The sequence below is a fragment of the Pelodiscus sinensis genome, chromosome 1 (genome assembly GCF_052426305.1).
Source record: "Pelodiscus sinensis isolate ZL-2025 chromosome 1, ASM5242630v1, whole genome shotgun sequence".
In the NCBI taxonomy this organism is placed as follows: Eukaryota; Metazoa; Chordata; order Testudines; family Trionychidae; genus Pelodiscus; species Pelodiscus sinensis.
The window spans coordinates 29,138,275-29,160,061 of record NC_143052.1 but is presented as its reverse complement, the minus strand read 5'-3'; the positions used below and the strand labels follow the sequence as shown (position 1 = coordinate 29,160,061).

Sequence of the window (21,787 nt, the reverse complement as noted above, 5' to 3'; positions counted from 1 at the left end):
AAGTAATTACTGTGCCAAGAGAACACTTAAAGTAGCAGGATTTATGGGCTTGTAAGTCAATGTAGAAATGTATTTGGCTTATCTTTCAAATGTTTACTTTTGATTTCTATTTAACAAACTGATTTAATGGATTATTCAGTCTCTATACATCCTCTTCTGCTACTTAGGACTTGTCTGCACTAGAAACGATACAGTGGCACAGCTGTATCGATACAGCTGTGCCATTGTAAGGTTGCTCTGTGTTATGCTGTTGGGAAAGTGTCTTCCTTCAACATAGCGTTGTGCACACAAATGCTTATGCCATTAAAACTCATGTTACTTCAGAGAAGGAAAGCTGTTTCATACCCCTGAGTGACAAAGGTTTTACCAACATAATTGCTAGGATAGACACAACATTAGAGTATTAGTATACTTTGAAAAATTTTACTGAGTACTCAATCTTTAGCAAATGATTATTCTCTTTGTTTCAAGCTGCTTAAAGGCATAGAGCACTGAGCTAGTCAGACAGTATGCTACAACCAGCAAAATGCCAGAGCCAAATTAAGTAGGTTGTTTAGAAAACTGAGTTCTGTGTGCCTCTCCATTATAAGCAAGTCTGTTTATTAATAAGGAAAAGAAACTTCAGCTGTCCAGACCAGAACAAACTTGTGTCTGTGATCTGTTTACATAGGAGATTTGGCCAGGAGAGTTTGCAGCAGCCTCCTAGATTAGATTAAGGTATGTTTCCTGCAGGGAAAAATGCACTTGCTATGATGTTTTAATAAATCCTTTTCAACTGATGTGTCTTGGAATCCCATTCCTAAACAGATGTGGTTGTCTCAGCTATTCAGAAGTTGGTTAGGGATAAAGATAAAACACTTGAAATTCCTTGGTGATAGGGCATGTATGTGATTTCTTCTGAGCAAACTAGCATATTAACTGCTTTCCCCAGGGCTGCATGATTTTCTCTGGTTAAATGCTGCTCACTGTGCCTTCAATCTCATAATGCTTCAGGGCAGTGATTGTCTCCTGGTATCCGCTCTCTCCATCAAGGCTTATTGATGGAATTCATCAGTACATGTCATCTGCAAAACCTGGCTGTGTGCCAGCATTTCTGAAATTTCACTTGATTCCTGCTCTCTTTTGAACAGGGAAAAATCTGCTTTGTAATGACTCTCAAGTGAAAATGTGATAATATATTATTCAGAATACCTTTTTACAAGGTAGTTTAAAAACTTTCTAGCCATCTAATAATTCTGCCCCCTTTGTTTTATAACGACACAGCAGACTTGCTTAGCTAGAAAATTTCACCTTCCCATCTAGCAGAAAGCATCCATGCTTTTGTGAGCCACATAGTCTTTGAAAGGCCATAAATATCAGCTCATCAGTATGCAAAGGCTGGTCCAACCTGCTTTGGATGACCCAAACTTTGTGCTGAAGACACTCCTGAGAATTCAGCTGCTCTCTGTGCCAGGGACCAATCTGTAGTAACTTGTTCTATGACCACCTTCCAGTCCCAAGAGGTCCTGATGTAGAAATAGCAGCCTGCCCAGGGAGTTGTTCTCACTATCTTGCCTTCTGTGAATCTCTGGGGCTGAGAAAGGAGTGTCTGCTCTGGCAGCCAGGAACATGTGTGTGTTAATAAATTGGGTGACATTGTGGCACACATCCAAACCAGCACACATGACCTCAATATTGGTGCACAAGCCAAAACTCACTCTGCTCATGATTGGAAAATCTTAGAGGGAACACTGGCTTTATCCCTTGTGAATTTACCTAATTCTTTTTATGAACTCTGTTTTAGTTTTGGCCTTCCCAACATTCCATGGCTATCAGTTTTACAGGTTCGTTGTGTTGTATGAAGTATTTTCTTTTATTTGTTTTAAGCGTGCTACCTGTTAATGTTATTGGGAGACATCTAGTTCTTGTGTTATGGGAACAAGTAAATAACATTTCCTTATTTACTTTTTCCACACCAGTCAAGATTTTGTAACCCTCTATCATATCACCTCTTAGTTATCTCTTTTCCAAGCTAAAAAGTATTTTTAATCTCTCCTCAGACAGAAGCTGCTTTATATCTCTAACTATTTTTGTTGCTATTCTATACTTTTTTAAATTGTTTTAGTGCTGGTGTGACTAGACCTGCATATGGTATTCAAAATGAGGGTGTACCATGGATTTATATACAGGCATTATTATTTTTTCAGTCTTATGATCTATCCTTTTCCTCTTGATTCCTAATGTTCTGTTAGCTTTTTTGCTGAACATTGAGCAGATGTTTGCAGAGAACTGGTCACAATGACTACAAGATCTCTTTTCTTGAGAGGTAACAGCTAATTTAGACCCCATCATTTTGTATGTATAGTTGGGATTATGTTTTCCAGTGTGCATTACTTTGTATTTATCAACATTGAATTTCATTTGCCACTTTGTTGCCCCATTACCGAGTTTTGTGAGATCTTTGTATCTTAGACTTAACTATCTTGAAGTTTGTATCTTCTGCAGATTTTTCCACCTCAGTGTTTACCGCTTTTTTTCAGATCACTTATGAACAGGGCTCGACAAACTATGTAATCTACTCACCTGTGGTGAATAGATTACAACCCGGAAGAGCTGGGTTCGGGTGATCTGCGCACGCGCAGATCGCCGGATAGCGCGGCTGGCGAGCGGGGCTCGCCGCGGTTTGGCAAGCCCTGCTTATGAATATGTTGAACAGCACTGGTCCCACTGTAGAACCCTGGGAGATGCAACGATTTACCCCTTTCCATTCTGAAAACTGGCCATTTACTCCTACCCTTTCTAGGGCATTCCATTTTATCCCACAATTGCTTTATTTGCTTAAGAGTCTTTGGTGAGGAACCATGTCAAAAGCTTTCTGAAAATCGAAGTCCACTATATCCACTGGATCACCTGTGTCCACATGTTGTTGTCCCCCTCCTCACAGAATTTTAGTAGATTGGTGAGGCATGATTTCCCTTTTCAAAGGTCATGTTCACTCATCCCCCAACCAATCATACTCATCCACGGAAGTCTGTGAAATTGGATCTTCATCTAGCTACTGCAAAAGGTTTTTGTCTGAGATGTAAACCATGAGAGTTTCATATATAAACTTTACAACATCAGCCTAAGTACACTGTGCTCTCAAGCCTCTGCAAGAGTGAATGTTCATGAGAAATAATGGGGGGAGATCTCTTGTTCACATTGCTATGGCATCCTTTAATTTAAAATATCTTAAGTTTAAAAAAAACTAAGGCCAAGATTTTCAGTAGACAGCAGAGATTTCAGTCGCCTCCTATTCAGGGTGGGAAATTCTTTAATGGGCCTTGTTTTTCAGAGGCTGGGTTCACACGTGATGTTCCTAATGATCTAGCCATAGAATAATAGGGCTGGAAGAGACCTCAGGAGTCCAACCCTCTGCCAAAAGCAGGACCCACCCCAGCCAAGGCTTTGTCAAGCCAGGACTTCAAAACCTCTAGGGATGGAGATTCCACCACCTCCCCAGGTAACCATTGCAGTGCTTCACCACCCTCCTACTGAAATAGTTTTTCCTAATACTTCTTCCATTGCAGCTTGAGGCCTTTGCTCTTTGTTCTGTTATCTGTCACTACTGAGAACAGCCTTTTTCCATCCTCTTTGGAACCATTTAGACATCTCTTATTGGGTCTCCCAAATCACCGGTCACTTGTGAAAACCTTGGCCATCATACTTCTAAATCAGCTTTCTGTTTCTGAGCATTATCATGGATCATTTATTGATATTGAAGAGGGTCTCTGGAACAAGCCCCATTCATTCAAAATGGAGTAGTTTTGCTTCTGGCATCATTGTTACAAACAACACTAAGGCTATGTCTATACTGCACCTGTTTTGTGCAAGAAATATAGAAATGAGGCTAACGTTCTTCCGGGAAAAAAATGCGAAAGAACGGCTCTTGTGCAAGAGGGGATTTTTGTGCAAAAAGGAGCCATGTAGACAGCTCCTTTTTGCCCAAAAGCCTCTTGCATAAAAAGCGGATGCTCATTAATTATGAAAATGAGGTTTGGCAATATTCCACGCTTAGCCTTATTTGCATATTTCGTGCACAAAATCAGTGCAGTATAGACATAGCCAAAGAGAGAGAGACAAAGAAGAGGCGATGCACAGGCAGGGCATGCAGGGTCATGTCTCCTCCTCCCTCTCTGACTTTTTGGTTGCACTCCTTGCCCAATCTAATACAGCTGGGTGGCCCTCTGAGGTCAGTCAGGTGAAGGGGTGCTCCCTTCCTGAATCCCACTGGATGGGGAGGCTAGCATGAACTGCTTGGCAATGCTATTTATCCCCATCCCTGAACATTTCTCTGCACCTTCCTTCCCTCCCCCCAAACGGTGTGTGCCCCACGCAGTTCGCAAATCTCTGTTCTAGACCCAGAGATGACCCATGGTGTGGTCATGTGCCTCTTTGAACCTTTCCATTATCTCCTGCTCTCCCTATACCCTACAACAAACAGCTTTGTGTCGCCTTTGACACACAGGCTGCAGCTCTTTGGAAAGGAAAGCCTAGGCATCAGACCTGGCTACACATTCCATGGCAAGAAGAAATTCTATATCTGAGAGTAACTCTATTCTGAGACTCCAAAAATTCCAGATGTCCTCCCTCACCCAGGGGATTGCATCAGATGGGATGCATGAGAAGGGAATATTGCTGGTGTTGAGTGGCTAAGTGGGCGGTTTGGGCATATTGTCAGAGAATTCTGTGAAGTTTTTTTTAATTGCTCAAAAGAATTCTATTGGTGGAGCTAAATCCAGAGAGGACCTTTTGTATTACTCTGCTCGAAACTGTAAATTGGTTTGTTTTTTGATTTGTCCTCTAGATTTTTTTTGTAAAAAGGAATTTAAAACTAGAAAACCAAAGATATTAGCTTATTCAATTGTACTTAGCATATTATGCCTAAAAGCTGAGTTAGAAAATTATAGGGATAAGATTTGCACCCCTGCTGAGGCATTGTGTGTCCATCATTCAGGCTCTTGCTCAGGGCACGGGGTGGTTTTCTCTCTGCTTGAATTAAAATATAATTCTATCCTCCAGTCCTGTCTAGAATCAGGTAACTGGTACTACAGCCCCACTAGAAACACTTGTGCTTTTGTTTAATCTGTGAACTGTATGTAATTGTGTGTGTGTACACATGCACAAAAGTCTTTACTGAGGCAGTGTTAAGATTACAGATTTTATCAAATGCAAACTTGCTGGAGCATTTCCAAACCCTAGCAACCAAACTGCAGGGTTCCTGCTGCTCTGACTTCAGCCAAAAATGAAGAGTTTAGAGAAAAATCTGAACTGCTGAGAAGTATTTGGGTTCTAGTGAGACTCCATATATACATCTTGAACCATGCATTTCTGCAGTAACATTTATCAAATGTTTATCATGTTATATATGGGTTGTTGCTTGCTATCACAGTTGTAGAAAAAACTATAATAGATGGCAATTAGTCAATGACCCCTGAGAAAGCAAAGTACAGTAAAACTCCATTAGTCCGGCATCCAATGCTCCGGGACTCCTGATGGTCCGGCACCATCAGGAACCCGGAAGTGCTGGGGCAGCCGGACAGGCTTCCCCCATTCAGCTGCTGCTGAAACTGACCAGCAGCTGAATCGGGGAAGCCGGGAGCAGAGCAGCTGGGATGCTGCCGGGTTGGTCTCGTAGCGCTGCCCCTCAGGGCTGCGGGACCAACCCGGCAGCACCCCAGCTGCTTTGCCCCAGGCATCGGGATTCAGCCGCTGCTGAAACTGACCAGCAGCGTCAGTTTCACCAGCAGGCTGAATCCGGACGCCTGGGGCAGAGCAGCTGGGGTGCTGCGGGGTTGGTCTCGTAGTGCTGCCCCTTGGCGCTGCGGGACCAACCCGGCAGGACCCCAGCTGCTCTGCCCCAGGGGTCCCCAAGTCAGCCGCTTGGAACCAGAACCAGACTGGGGTCCTTCTCTATAAGGCACTAAACCAGTCACACGCAGCACTCAAGCTGCCAATCTGGCCTGCAAGAAGTTTCACGGACAAATAAATCCCCTTAGACGCTCCAGCTTTACTTGTGCCACAACCAGCACCACACACTTTATAACTTCACACCTGTGTAAAACCAATCTTAACAACTCTGAATGAGTTTTCCCAGTCCCAAAAGTCCAGCCACAGTCCCAGGTCAATTTATACTTCAGCTCCTACCCAAAAGAGCACGCTGTGCCAGTCCTTTAGAACCTAAAATCTAAAGGTTTATTAATAAAGAAAAGGTTAAGAGTAAGATTGTTAAGGAGAATACATTACATACATCAATCACCAAGTTCTCAATGAAGGCTCTTAGCAGAGATGTTAAAAACTAGTAGCTTAAAAGTCTCTGGAGTACATCTTATGTTAGGATGGGTCAGAGCTCCTTCCCAGCTCTCTGTCCTTAGCCAACGTGCTTCTGGAATGGAGAGCAAGAGTGAAGACAAAAATGGAGGAATCCCCAAGATCCTTTTATAATTTTGCCCATGCAGAGGGAAGTCCATTGTTCTCCTGGGTTCTGGTGCCTCCCAAAATAGAGCTGATGAAATGATCACCAAACCAGTCAATGTTCTTTTTAGGCTCCACCCTGGAGTGTCCGGGTATGTCCTTCTCAGGAAAGAGGCCAAATTCCCTCCTCAGGGGTCAAATGGCAACCCTTAAGAGCCATTGTCCATGCAGCATTGAATAACCACCCCTCACAATAGGTGGTTGTCGCCTACGGTTGTCTCCTAGACAGAACACATTTAAAATACAAGCACAGAGCCCATATTCATAACTTTACATATAAAATTCATACATGTATATGAGCAGCATAGACAGAATCAGCATAGCATAAGCTTTCAGTAGACATCTCACATGGCCCACTTTACATAGAATTTGTGGCAAACACACACAGTGAGTGCAACACTGCTCTGCATTTTCCTATTACAACCCAATAACATGACAGTGGCTACTTGAATTAGTGTAAGAGAGAGTACCATTGCTATCAAGTGCTGAAAATAGAATAGGGATTTTGACTGAAGGTTCTTTCCTCTATTTTAGATATTTCTAGTGTGCCTGTCACTATAATATATCTATTGAAGTAACTGGGTCTTTACCTGTGGTTAACTACTTATTTAACTTCCACACTAACAGTCTTAGTTCTAATTCATCTTTCTATACACACGGTTCCTAAAATACTCAAATATGCAATGGTTGAGTTCCAGGAAACTGCTTTTAAGTAATGTATGCCAACACCTTCTAGCTTACTATATATATTAGAGCAGTGGTCACCAACTTTTTAAGCACAAGATCACCGTTTGAATCCGTGATCAATTTAAATCAGTCCAGGATCTACCTCAAACCCAAATACCCCTGCCCTGCCCCTTCTCTGAGGCCCTGCACTTGACTCACCCCTTCTTACTCTGTGAAGATGGGGTACTGGGGAGGGGGACACAGTGACATCAGCACCCTTTGCCTGTCTTCCCCCACTTTGCACAAGCAGGAGGCTCCCAGGGAGCAGCAGGGCACTGTGGTGAGGGGCAGTTGAAGTGCCAGCACTTGATAGTCTCCCAGCCAAACTAGGCAGGATCACCTGTCAGAGGCTCCAAGATCTACTGGTAAATCCTGATCTGCTGGTTGGTGACCACTTTTTAGAGAGTTTGTCTATTTGATCAAGAATTCCTCCTAAATGGTAAGAGCTAGGACCATTTGGTATGCAGCTTCCTCTTATCCTAACTTAAAGCAATGTAAGAACTCTGTTATCATAGATGCTGGGACTAGGGATGAGGGCAGCTACCACGATCCCCAGCTTGAAGTGGTTTCCATTACATATAGGGTTTGCAATTTGGATCAATGCTCTCAGCATCCCCACTATACAAATTGTTCCAGCTCCCCTGCTGTGTAAGATCGAAAAGCTTTTACTGGACCACGAGTTGGTCTAATAAGACCTTACTCACTTTGTCTCTCTAATTTTAAAAGGGGAGCTTTTCTGACCCCACAATTTTTCTCAGGAAAAAAAATAGATTTACTGACTCAGCTCAGGCTAGAGTGCATATTTTTGGCTAATAATAAGAGTTTTGAACACTGTATTGCTTTCCTTTTACTAAGGAAGATGTTTGATCATCCTCTTGTAACTAATCCTAATCTGCAAAGAAATAGTTTTCCATGTTTTAATTTGCAACTCTTCCTCCCACCCACCCACCTTGTCTTTCTTCCACCAAACCATGTGAAAAGTGAACAATCACTTACTTGTTTTAAAGGAAGTTAGTAATAATAGCTGGTTATGGTATATAAATCTGTTTGGGGCAGAAATGTGAAGTCCAGAGACAGCTCTGTAATGTCAGCATCTGTGTGGTTTTAAAGTGAAGAATGAGCCATTCTTCCTTGATTTCTAGTCATGTGAGTTCATGACCTTTACTTTTGCTTAAAAGGGTCTTCAGTGCTCATCTCATCAGATTTGCCATATTAGCCTTGGATTCCTACTCTCCCAAGTGACCTCTGCGAGTGATTGCCAGTAGTTAGATATGCACTGAAATACTCTTGTGTCCCTCTGATTGTTGTTCTTCCTGCAGAAAATCAGATGACTAGGTTTTAAGCTAACAATACTGTATCCTCATCTTGTAAACTAGACACTGTTGAGCTACAGTGACAGTAAAGTGCCATTTAAAAATCTGTGACAGTGGCTGCTACCTCTTCAGCTTATCAATAGGGTTCTAAGTCCCAGAGATTCAGCTGTTTACTTGGCTGGGGACCATGTTCTGGAGGTATATCTTACAGGGTCAGAATTTCAGCTATGCTGATACCCACAGATAGAGGTGGGTAGTAAGTTCTACTTCTGAAGGCTACCTGACTCAAAAAGGATTAAAATTTTGTTTGGCGTGTCCCCATCCCACTTCTGATAAATAATTATACCACATTAATCCCTTTGACTGAGGGAGCATGTCCATCATTAATGACGATAAATTCTAGCGTTGAGGTGATTTTTAACGCTCTAGTTGCTGTTTGATCATATGACAGCATGAATCTAGTCAGGCTATTACGTCCTGTGTGAGGGTAGGAGGTTGCAGTCTTTTTCTTTTGGACCCAGACCATGCAACTATCACAGTGGTCTCCAAACTTTTTAAACATGAGATCACTTTTCGAATTTAAATGCAATCCAGGATCCACCTCAAACCTAAACACCTTTGCCCTGCCTCCTTTCCACCCCTTCTTTGAGCTCTTCTGACCCCCCCCCCATTCATTCCATCCTTCCTCCCCCATCCTCACTCACTTTTATCAGGCTGGGGGCAGAGGGCTAGGGTGCGAGGGAGGGGGATGCAGACACTGATCTTGAGCTAAAGGATTTGGAATGTGGGAGGAGATCTGAGCTGAGCCTGGGGCAGGGAGTTGTGGTGCAGAAGGGGGTTCAGGCTCTAGGAGGGAGTTTGGGTGCAGGAGGAATCAGGGGTAGGGCACAGGTTTGGGGTGCAGGAAGGATTCAGGACTGGGGCCAAGGTTCAGAATGCTGGCTCCAGCTGGACACCACTTACCACAGGTGGCTTCTGGGTGGTGGTGCAGGGGGCTAAGGCAGGGGGCTCCTACCTTGGCCCTGCACCGCTCCCAAAAGCAGCCAGCAAACTCTCTCTATCCCTGCCCCCTCACTCCCCCGGCTCTGTGGAAATGGGGTACATGAGGGGGAGGGACACCCTGACCTCAGCACTTTCCTTCTTCTTCTTCCTGTGCCCTGCACAACAAGCAGGGGGTCCCAAGGCAGAGGGCAGGAACAGCACAGCAGTGCTGAGAGGAGCAGATGAAGTGCCAGCACTTGATAGCCTCCCGGCCAAACCTCTCAGGAGAACCTGTCAAAAGTTCCAAGACCTACCAGTGGATCCTGATCTACTGGTTGGTGACCACTGCACTATCATCTGTGCTTTCATTACACTGTTGCTTAGTCTCTGGATGGGGCGACACCTTAAAAAGCTGGTGCAGAGAGCAGGAGGCTGCTTAACGAGTGGGACATCTGACAGGGTGCACATGATGCCAGTACTCCAACTTCTATTCTGGGTGGAGCTTAAAGGTGTTGGCTGTAAATGTATTGGGACTGGCCTATCCTAAACATGCAACCCTGCCACAGCTGTGGTCAGTAGAGGGATCTGAGCTCAATTTCCCCTCTCTAAGGGCTCCATTACTGGAGAACTTGTTCCCACATCCTGCTTGGTGTGAAATAATTCAAATTCAGTGAGATGTTGAGCATACTGTGTGATGGAATTTTTGCAGAAGATGGAAAGTTTGTTTCCCCACAGTATCATGAAAGAATGGAAAGGAGTTTCTGTAGGTATCTGGCTCTCTGAGCTCCTGTTAAAATGATTAATGCTGCAGGGACTTTATTGTGTTAATGATGTGGCAGGGAGCCTTGGATTAGGACTTTTTAAATAATTATTTTGCATTTAAAATGATAATAATCAAGCAGTGTTGTGTAGGTGAAGTGGTGGCTAAATTAAATAGCAAGGTAAACAGGTGATTTATTCTGTATGAGAATTCAAGAAATATTCCAGTTTCTGCTACAAAGGAAGCACAAAGTGGGCTCTAGCTGGAGAAACAATCCCATAAGCATGTAAAAATACCCCCTCTCCCAATTTTTTTTAAAGTGAAATAAAGCTCTGCTGTTTGTTTCTATTGTTTCTCATTATAGTAGTCCTTGGGTAGATTTTACTTGACTTTCTCCTAAACTAAGATTGTATCACTTAGATAAAGCACACATATAAATGTTGCAGTCCTAGTAGCAGTTCGTGACTTGAGTTACAAAATATCACAAATAACAGATAGCGAAAGTGTAAAAGTGCTGTTGGATGTATTCCCTGAAGATTCTATAGATGTCAGCTGTTCAATGGTTGATAATGGCGTCTTAGATACTCTGTTTTAGCTGTCCCTAGCACATGTTTGTGCTGATAGATAAAGCATAGAGATTGGTTTATCCTGAGAAAGTTTGGGGTCTGAGAGATGCTTAATTTCAGCTCTTTTTTTTCTCATATCCTGTACTGTTTCTTTAAATCTCCAAAGTAGAGCACCATGTTTGGATGCACTTGATCATGTAAATGACGATGCAGTAGTGTTACTTGCTTTCTGTGATCTGGTTGGGAAGACAGATTAGAATTCGTAACTGATTGCTTTTTAAATCTGCAAACAAAATCGTGATCTGATTTGCTGAATTCGCATGTAATATAATCTAGGACTTTTTGAGGTGGAAAATACATGTCATGTACTCTACTTTTTGTTAGTCATACAATAGAATTAGGATAATTGACCTGTATAGTATCTTATTTCCAGGCGTAATGGTTGATGAAAGGGTTAACTGACCTCCTTCAAATGGAATCCTGATGATTTGCTGGTGGGGAATATATTCCATGGCAAATTGCTGTGGGAATATTTAAGAAGTGCTTTGAAGTAAAGTAAAACAATCTCTTCTGTTGGAGTACAATCCAGAGAACAAAAGGACCATTTTGCTAAAATGTACAGACAAATTGACTCGCTTGCAACAGAAGTCATTTCTGTATGCTGGTAGCTATTATACTGCACTATAAGAAAGCAGTTTTTGTTTATGAAGCGATTTAATCTTTTAAGATTTTTTTTAATGGTTAAGGACTGAGGATATATTTTGAAGTAATGGCATGTAAGCAGGCAGTATAGATGAGTGGCTCTTAGTCTTTCCAGATTATTATACCCCTTTCAGGAGTCTTGTCTTGCATACTGCCAAACTTTTCCTCACTTAAAAACTTACTTACAAAATCGGACGTAAACATACAAACATATCACAGCATGCTATTATGCAAAATTGCTGACTTTCTCACATTTGCCAGATCCTAAAATAAATCAATTGGAATATAAATATTGCACTTCATTTCCATGTGTAGCATAAAGAGAAGTATAAGCAGGTCATTGTATGGAGTTTTAATTTGCACTGACTTCACTAGTGCTTTTTATGCAGCTTGTAAAACTAGGCAAATATCTAGATGAGTTGATGTGCCCCTGGAAGACCTCTACATAACCTGGTGGCACGGGGTGGGAACATGTGCCCCTGTTAAGAACCACTGGTACTGAGGACCTGCTTTATTTTATTTCGGTTTCATTTTCAAGCAGGAGTGCCTGTTGAGCAAGAATATGGACGCTTCAGAAGGGACTTTAACAATAGCCTACAATTCTACCAGTGGAACATACTAATACCGTGTTCTTGATGAATTTATGGGCCATTTGTATGTGTTACATTTATGAAGTATTTTTGAAAGATGTGATTTATAACTGAAGGCTTTCATCTGCTGGGTGTTAAAATCCTCTTGATAGCTGTTAAAGGAATGTGCATTTGATCTCTGTGGGGTTCCCTTCACTATGAAGATATGAATGGCAGTTCCAGCATAGTTGCAAGGCCTCTCCCTTTTGTTCTTTGCTGTCGTCCCTTTATTAAAAGCTTTGAAGGTTGGTAATTTCATCACTGATTCTCCTACCTGGCTATTTCGAGAGCAGCCAGCTAGAAACTCAACCTTCCACCACATGTTAGTTCTGCTTCTCTTAGACGGTTTGTGTACAAAGCGCAAAAAGGTTTTGAAAAACCAGCAGCATAGCACATTAGTTTAATAATCCTCACACGTGCACGAGGGCTAACTAGAAATATTTTGTACAGTCAGCATGTAGACCTGGGGTGCCCAACCTTTACCATGTGGACTGAAATTCAGCAGGAGCCAAAGAACCACCCCTGATTTGCATATAAATGAAGATAAAATGTTTGTATAAAAAAATTATATTTGCTTATATTTATCCCTTCCTGATTAGCTCAATAGAAATTGCTTCTCATTTGAATTCATGAGCAGTAAAAAGCTTCATATGCTCAGTAGGATTTAGGACATTCTCTGCCTGCCCCCCCACCCCCCCATTACAAACAAAGTGTTGATTTTTAAATTCCCAGTATTCCTTATTTAGCTGATGTTCCTTGCTATCTTCCTTCCCTTGCCCTAATTTCATCCAAACCATGGACACATACCAGAGCCTGACCCAAAGTATGGATGCAGATGGTTGACTGGTGAGCTTACTGGTTCCAGTCAACTGGTGGGGACTGCTACAGCCCTGCGGGGCCTGCTGCAGGTGGGGAGTGGGGGGTACACCAGCCTGGCCAGAACAGCCCCTGCTTGCAGCGTGGGGGCTGCTGCAGCCCAATCGCCCTCATTTAATTGGTTAACGGGTAAAACATAATGTTTAACTGGTTAACTAATTAAATGGGATTTACACCCCTTTAACCCAAAATGTAACAGTGGATCCCTGACTGCTGTGGTCCCACATGACACTCAAACTGGGGCCAGCGTGTGTCTGCACAGTGTGCCCTTTGGGAGAGGGAGGAGGGTCTCTGTGCCCTGCCTCGTTACCCCATGCACCACCCTTGTAGCCTCCCATTGGTCACAAGGCAGTGCTTGAAGGCGTGTGCAGCACCCAGAGACCCACTGCTTCCCCTTCCCCCCAAGGGGCACACTGTGCAGAGATGCACACTGGGCCCTGCAGCAGGCAGGGAGCCTGTCTGAGGTCCTGCCAGGCTGCTGGCCAGGAGCCGCCTCTACTAAGCGCCTCCCAGCCAGAGCCTGCACGTGACTCCCTCTCTTGTACTCCAAATCCCTGCCTCAAGTCTCAGTCTCCTCCTGCATCCAAACTGCACCCTCTCCTGCACAGTGGCTCCAGGTCCAGAACCCACATCCCTTCCTACAACCCAATCCGCTATGCAGAGCTCCCTCTTGTACCCAAACTCTGTCCCAGACTCTGTACCCTTTCCATTAATATGGTTGAAAAGTGCTATATTCTTGGCATAGCTCGTTGCGTCCGCCCCCACCCCGTTTACAATTATTGCCCATCATTGCTTAACAAGGGAGCTGGTTCTTTTTCCTCACTCCCATTAGAAGGACAAAAATACCCACAACCTTTGGTCACAGATTGCAACCGAAAGCCCATTCTAAATGCACTGTAGGATGGGTTCATCCCTCGTACACGTTGTGATTCTTTCGGAGTCAGGTGAAATGGATTTCTTTCCTCTTTGTGTCACTTTGTCCTTCATTCACAGCAAAGTTGAGTGAAGCAAGTAACCGGGACCGGATGTTGCTGACTGCAGTTTGCATGCCTACCGATTTCATGTTTGTGTCATTATGATTAAAGCTTTTCTGTGTGTGTCAGAACTTTCCATTATTTTCATCCTCTCTAAGCTTTACTGCTGTTACTTCCTCCCTCCCAGCTTGTGACTGCGATCCCCGTGGAATCCAGACACCACAATGCAATCGCTCTACTGGGTTGTGTGTCTGTAAGGAGGGTGTCGAGGGACCCCACTGTGACAAGTGTACCCGTGGCTACTCTGGCATCTTTCCTGACTGCGCACCATGTCACCAATGTTTTGCTCTGTGGGACATCATCATTAGTGAACTCACTAATAGGACACAGAGGTTCCTGGAGAGAGCAAAAATCCTAAAAATCAGTGGGGTCACCGGCCCTTATCAGCAAACTGTCAACACAGTGGAAGAGAAACTGAATGAAATTAAAAGTATCCTTGCTCAAAATCCAGCTGCTGAGCCCCTTAAAAACATTGGAAATCTCTTTGAGGAAGCAGGGTGAGTACAGTACATGTGTGAATATTTCCAGTAGGGATGTTAAGAAGCGTGTAATTTGTTAATCGAGTAGTCAACAAAAAATTTAATTGGTCAGTAAGGGTTAGCACTGCAAGCACTCAGTCCCGGCTTGTGCCAGGTCCCTGGAGCTACTCCCATGGCAGCTTTGCATTGACTCCTAGTATTTTAGGAGTCAGCAAGCAGGCAGCTTGGTATAGCCACGTCTCTCACTGGCCCCCAGGAGCTACCCCCTCCTGGCCCCTAAAATGCAGAGCCACAGCGGTGATAGGTCCCAGGACCCAGTGCAAGCCAGGACTGAGCTGGGCTGCCTGCCTACTGGCTCCTAAAATACTTTTAATGCAGAGCTGCAGTGGGGGTAGATCTCAGGACCCTGGCACTGGCTGGAACGGAGCCAGGCTGCTGGCCAGCCCTTTAGAACATGTACTGGAATGGGGAAGGGGGAAAATGCATGTAGCCAATAGCATTAACCGATAAGCTTTTGCTTATTGATGAAATGATTCATCCCTAATTTCTAGCTCAGCTGGGGCTTGACACTCAAAGGTGCCCAGCACACTGGAGTATCTGCTCCCCAGTGAGAGCTGAAGACACTTGTTGTCTGGCAGGAACAGGCCTGTGGTGCTCTTAGCCAGATTCTACTGAGAGCAAACAAAATGCAGCTGGGACCCAATATTGGCATTATCTTTTGAAGGGGCAGCCATGTTTGTATTTTGTCAGCCTGCCAACAATTAACATGGAGCCAGTCGATTCCTTGTGATCCCCCAAGGCAAAGGACAAGCATAACTATTATGTGAGAGAATGCAGGACCAAAGATTGAATTCTTGGCATTTTGCTTTATAGCCATCAAGATAACAATGCAGACTTCTCTTTCTAATCTCAAAACCAAAACATTGTCAACAGAAAATACCAGTGTTGTAACCCTAGTGGTCTCTATATTTCTATAGAAGTCCTGTGTTCATTGTATTTAAAAAATAAGGCTATAGAGAAGGGTGGGTGAGCCCTGTGAATTCTAAGATAGTTAAACACCAACTAACTTTGCAATTATTGATTGAAATAATTTAAAGCAGTTGAAAAATATGAGTCTTTTCCAAGCATCTTTAACTGTTCCCATCCAAACCAAAAGGGGAGGCTAAAATTAGGTTCAGAAAAAGGCAACAAAAATTATTAGGGGTTTGGAATGGGTCCCATATGAAGAGAGATTAAAAAAGACTCAGACTTTTCAGCTTAGAAAAGAGGGGATATGATAGAGGTTTATAAAATCATGACTGTTGTGGAAAAAGTGAGTAAGGAAAAGTTATTTATTTATTCCCACAATATAAGAACTAGGGGTCACCAAATGAAATTAATAAGCAGCAGGTTTAAAACAAACAAAAGGAAGTTTTTCTTCACTCAGTGCACAACCTATGGAACTCCTTGCCCCAGAGGATGCTGTGAAGGCTAGAACTTTAACAGGATTCAAAAAAGAGCTAGATAGATTCATGGAGGTTAGGTCCATCAATGGCTATTAGCCAGGATGGGTAGGAATGGTACCCCTAGCCTTTGTCTCTCTGGAAGTGGGTTACAGGGGAGGGACCACGTGAGGATTGCCTGTTGTGATTCCTCCCCCTAGGGCATCAGGTATTGGCCACTGTCAGCAGACAGGATGCTGGGATGGTTGGACCTTTGGTCTGACCCAGTGTGGCTGTTCTAATGTTCATAGCTAATGATTTGTGGCTGCCCCTTTCCATCTAGCCTGGGGGAGAGAAGTGATGACCCTTAGCATTGGGGACACTTTGAAGAGGATGACCACTGTGAACGTGCCAGCTACTGATAATGTAAATTGAGCTCAGGTTCAGACATACACGTGCCTTGTGCTTCCAGGATATAGCAACTCTTGGAGTGGTGGCCATGGGAATAACTGAAATGAGTTAATATGTAATGCATGGACTTGGTGCCTGTGCTCATATTGTCCTTTCATGCCCTGTCCCAGTGGTGATGGTCCTTATGAATGTTCCCTGCAAGCTGTGCACTTGTGCAGCCATTCAGGAGAAATTCAGATGCCACCTGGATGTTCAGCAGAGCACCCAGATTTTTTGTTTCTACTGGGAGGTGCACATTCACACGTCTCAATGCACATTAAAATTATTCTGCACATAGGTGGAAAACATCCACACATGGATGTAAACATTAGAGGACCATTGGTCCTTATCCAAAGTTTAGTGAGGTCAGTCGAGTCTTTCCGTTAGTTGAGGCTTTACAGTAGCCTGCTACTTAGAGCTAGCTGGTTTTGGTGCCAGAGGTCCCAGGTTCAAGTCCCATTGATGACTGTGTGCCCATGTCAGTGAACCATGGCTGCAATAACATTTCTGAGTCTGCTTTATTAGGCCTCACAACAGAAGTCTGGGATTTTTAATGGAGCAAAAAAGCCTGGCAAACAGGGAAGGGCTTGCTGAACAGAGGAAAGAGCTGATACTGCTTGCTCGCCTTTATCTTTCTTCCTGGAGGTGGGATGTTTTCTCCTACCTCCACCCTGAACATGCCATTGGCAAAAAGGGATCTTCATAAAGTAGTTAAAAGAATCCATTGTATTCAGAGCATTTTTGTTTCTTTCCTGACATTCAGTTGTAGTAATCAAAAAACTGCATTTGTCTCTGTGTGGGATGTGAAGCAAATTATGTATGGATCATAATAGTTGACACTCTGACCTATGCAGTTGCCATGGTTCAAGAGCATTACACCAGTGTTCTGGAATCTGGCGCTAGTTAATCTTACACAAAGCAGATGTTTTCTGAGCAATTGGATGCTTTGAGTTTATAAATGTATTGTAGATTAAAAGTAGTTTTTTGTGATAAAGAAAACAAAACCAGTATTCTAGGAAGGCAAGTTGTTACAAATCACTTACCGCATTGGTTGTAGAGGGATGGCAGGAATTTAACTACTGTACAGATTTCTTTATAAAAAAATTATCCAAGGCTAATAGATTTTTTTCCCCCCTCGAGTAAATGTAGGTTCTATGTTTTTGCTTGCAGGAAGCTAACAGCAGACATTACAGAAAAGATGGCTGAAATAGAAGACAAGCTTTCCGTGATAACATTAAAAAGTAATAATACGGACGCACACCTGAAGGCCCTGGAGACAGATGCAGAAAGCCTTGACCATGTTGTGAAAGAACTTGCAGAACAACTCGAGTTTATAAAAATCTCCGATATCCGGGGTGAGGTATCTCATGGGAAAAGGAAAAAAGCCGGGGCAGCAAATGATTAACTAATGTATGGTTTTAAATATCAGGTTAATCCTCTAAAGAGTAATAAAATGTGTTCCTGTGAGTGCAGTTTCCTTCTAAGTCTTGGCAGAGTTGCTGATCTAGCAGGGATTTTTCTGAAGCTTCCGTTTTTGCGTGTATGGCTAAACAAGCTCAGAATCTAAAGGGACAAAGTCATCTTAAAACCTTTTAATGTGTAGAAGTCATAGACCGGTCAAAAGAGTCCGTGTAGGAACAGTAAGCCCAATGGTAGATTAGTATTTTGTTACATACCACAATTAAATATACATACAAATATCTGAAGTTACTTTGGCACACATTTAATTACATTAGATTACTAAGTGTCTATATGAAAGAGCACATGATGTTCGTGAATAAGAGTATGTCACAGAGGGCCAAATCCAACCATCCATACTCAGAGTGACATATACGCCTGTTTAGAGAGTTTGCAGTAGGATTGGGCTCTATGTATATCCCTGTCAAGCCAATACTTGAATATGGAGTGTAGGTCTTGTGCTGGTCCACTGCTCCAGGGTGAATTGCACCTATTCACCAAGCAGTTCCCTGGAATCAATGAGTCACAAACGTAAATAAGATCTATCTTTATAAATCTAGGGCCAGATCTTCTTTTGCTTCCAGTGGCAGCAGGATCAGAGCCTGAGTCTGGAAGAATTTTCATACTTTTTAATATTAGAGAATCAAATTCTGTTGAGAACTGAAATGAAAGCATCAGCAGGACCATCATCGGGAGGGTTGTTTGATGGATAGCAGAATTTGCTCCACTGACAGTTCAAGCATACTAAGAGTAATAACATTTCTATGAACTTTGTATTTGGTTTAACAGAGGAAAGGCCTCATACAATTTTATCATCCACTAAACTCCCTGTAACAAATGGATTGTTCTGTAAATTCAGCAGTGAGGACTAATTGCTGAACAGTTGGATCTCACTTCTGCAGGCGCCTTGGATAGTATCACCAAATATTTCCAGATGTCCCTGGAGGCAGAAGAGAGGGTCAATGCCACTACTGTTCACCCTGATAGCCTTGTGGAACAGTCAGCTCAGACACGACAGGAAGTGGAAGACTTAATCGGTGAGCAAGAGGCTCAGTTCAAGGCGAAACAAGAGGAGCAGTCACGCCTTCTGGATGAACTGGCCGGCAAACTGCAAAGTCTGGATCTTTCTGAAGTGGCTGAGAAGGTAGGATTTTTTTGGGTATAGAACTGCAGGAAAATATCAGTGATGCTGTTGATGTGACAGGCAGGAAGGCAGAGGCAGGCTGTTTACAGCTGAACAAAGCCTGGAACTCTGTTGAAGTGGATTTTGGTTTTAGGAGAATGCTTGTCTGGTGTACTGAGGGAGATTGAAACTCAGTTCCAGTTCCCAGGACTTGCGAGCCGCAGGGTGAGGCACTATCTTCCGAACACCACTGTGACGGAGCCCCCTCCCCCCCATTCTTTATGAAATGGACTCATGGACATGAATATACATAACTCAAAGGGGGTTTGAGCGAATTATTTCATATAACCCACTGATCTTCATGTCATGGTCTGCTGGTTCTGTTTATCTTACTCTGTTTTATGTATCATTTGTATGTGTAAAATTAGACACATGGAGTGGGGAATACTTTGTGAGTTTCAAATATGTGAATGGGAGACATGGAGTGTGTAGGGTTGCCAGGTGTCCAGTTTTCTACCAGTCTGGTATTTGCACCCTCTGTCCAGTAGAAAAATTCAGAAAATACCAGACGTGTGTAATCTCCGGTATTTTCTGAATTTCCGGCTGGGCGCCGGACGGAAGCCTGGTGGGGGTGGGGGAGCTACGGGAGGTGGGGCCGTGATTGGCGGTGGGAGCCCTGTAGTCGCGTGCAAAAGGCGGGCAGGGCTAGGACTCCCAGCCATTCCCCCTGCCCGGCTTCTGCACGCAACCAGAGGCTCCCAGCGCCAATCGCGGCCCCGCCTCCCAGCTGGGAGCCTCTGGTTGTGTGCAGAAGCTGGGCGGGGGGAGGGACTCCCAGTCCCACCCCCACCCCCTTCTACTAGCAACTAGAGGGAGTGCCTGCCAGGGGTGCGGCCTGTTGGACTCCTGCTGTGGCCAGTAGCTGCACCCCCGCTCCCCCACCAGCTCTGCTTCCCACCACCCTTCCTGTGGCCCCTCCTCCTCCCATCCAGCCCCCCAGCCCCCGATCCCTCCCCTGCTCTGCTTCCCGTCCCCCCTTCCTCCCAGCCAGCCCTGCAGCACCCGTCCCCGCCCCCACCCCCTACCACCACCCCCTTCCTCCCAGCCTGCCCTGCCCCCCGCCCACAATCAAGTGTGTCTGGTATTTTGAGGGCGGGGATCTATCTGGTAACCCTAGGAGGGTGTTATCTGCAACTTCTAGATCAGTGGTCACCAACCAGTAGATCAGGATCTACTGGTAGATCTTGGAACCTCTGACTGGTGGTCTTGACAGATTTGGCCAAGAGGCTTTCAAATGCCGGCATGTCAGTTGCCCCTCCCCCCACTGTTGTGCACCTCCTGCCCTTTGCCTTGGGACTGTCCCTCCCTCCTAAGCTTGCTGTGCAGGTCAGGGCAGTGGAGGGGGGGGGCACAACAGGTCTTGGGATGGAAGGAGTTTTCTGGCTGCTTCTGAGAGTGGTGCAGGGTCAGGGCGGGGGTGAGCCCCTTAACCCCACTGCACCACCACCCAGGAGCCACCTGTGCTAAGCAGTGACCAGCTGGAGCCTGAATCCTGAGCCCCTGCCTCAGTCATAAACCCCTCCTACACCCCCAGTCTGTGCCCCTGGCTCAGCTCAGAGCCCCTCTCACACTCCGAAGCCCTTAACCCAGACCAGAGCCTGGCACCTCAACCCTCTGCCCCTGCCTGATGAGAGTGAGGAAGAATGGGGGAGGGAGGGAGGACGGAGTGAGCAGGAGTGGGGCCTTGGAGAAAGGGCACAAAGGAAGTGGGGCCAGAGTATTTGGGTTTGAGGTAGATCCTGGATTGCACTTCAATTAAAAAAAAGTGATCTTGTGCTTAAAAAGGTTGGAGATCACTATTCTAAATGAGCCACTGTTAAACAATCTTTTGTCCTTCAGTCTGAGCAGTGGTTGGTAGGGAGGGGCCTCAACTCCTTAACAAAAGGAATAGGAAAGGAGAGGCCTGGGTCTTTTGGCTGGGCTGCACCTGAAGGACGGAACCAGGGGAAGACAGCCCTGGTTTAGACTGGCAGCTGGAAAAGAGGTTTTAGGGTGAGTTTAAGTTTGCACTGAGGTTTCAGTGGAGAATTAGCCAAGCGGTTTTTTTTTTCTTTTGATTTGTAACCTACTTCCCTCTGCCTGTTTTCACTTACTACCAGGGCTTGCTGAACCGCGGCGAGCCCCGCTCGCCAGCTGCGCTGTCTGGCGATCTGCACATGCGCAGATCACCCGAACCCGACTCTTCTGGGTTACAATCTACTTGCCCCGGGCAAGTAGATTGTATTATTTGTCGAGCCCTGCTTATTACTACTTAAATCCTACTGCTTCAACTTAATAAAACCATTTTTATTTTCTATCTAACCCAGTGTAAGCGATTGTTACCTGGGGGGGCAACCAGTGTGGACATTCCCCCTTTCATTGTTAAAGGTGGCTTACCTAATTCTTTGGGGTTTGAGCCCGTCTGGGGAGTGATATCCCAGGAGGCGGGGCCCTAAACTGCACTCTCGTTGGACCTGAAGTGGTTCGGTGTCTGTACTGCTTCTCAGTGGGGGCAGGGATCTCCGCTCAGGGCTTTGGCTGGGGAAGACCAGCGGAGCTGGCCCAGCAGGACCGGGCAGTGAGGAGCCCCAGAGAGCAGGAAGGCGAGTGGCTGTGGCCGAGTCAGCATCCTGGGTGGTACCCCCGAGGGGTCGTCTGTGACCGCACCCTGTCACAACCACCCTCTCCACCCTTCCTTATTTCTGGCCCCTTCTCCCTGACAGTACTCAATTGTCCCA

At 44.7% G+C, this 21,787-nt stretch overlaps 1 protein-coding gene across 1 annotated transcript in view; it reads left to right on the top strand.

Moving 5' to 3' along the window:
* Positions 1–21,787, top strand: part of LAMB1 (laminin subunit beta 1) — a 92,023-nt gene that overhangs the window by 53,968 nt on the left and 16,268 nt on the right. Inside the window, exons 24-26 of the mRNA XM_075927255.2 lie at positions 14,207–14,576; positions 17,600–17,784; positions 18,790–19,031. Of these exons, the coding sequence (XP_075783370.2) occupies positions 14,207–14,576; positions 17,600–17,784; positions 18,790–19,031 (797 nt within the window). The remainder of the gene's footprint in view (positions 1–14,206; positions 14,577–17,599; positions 17,785–18,789; positions 19,032–21,787) is intronic.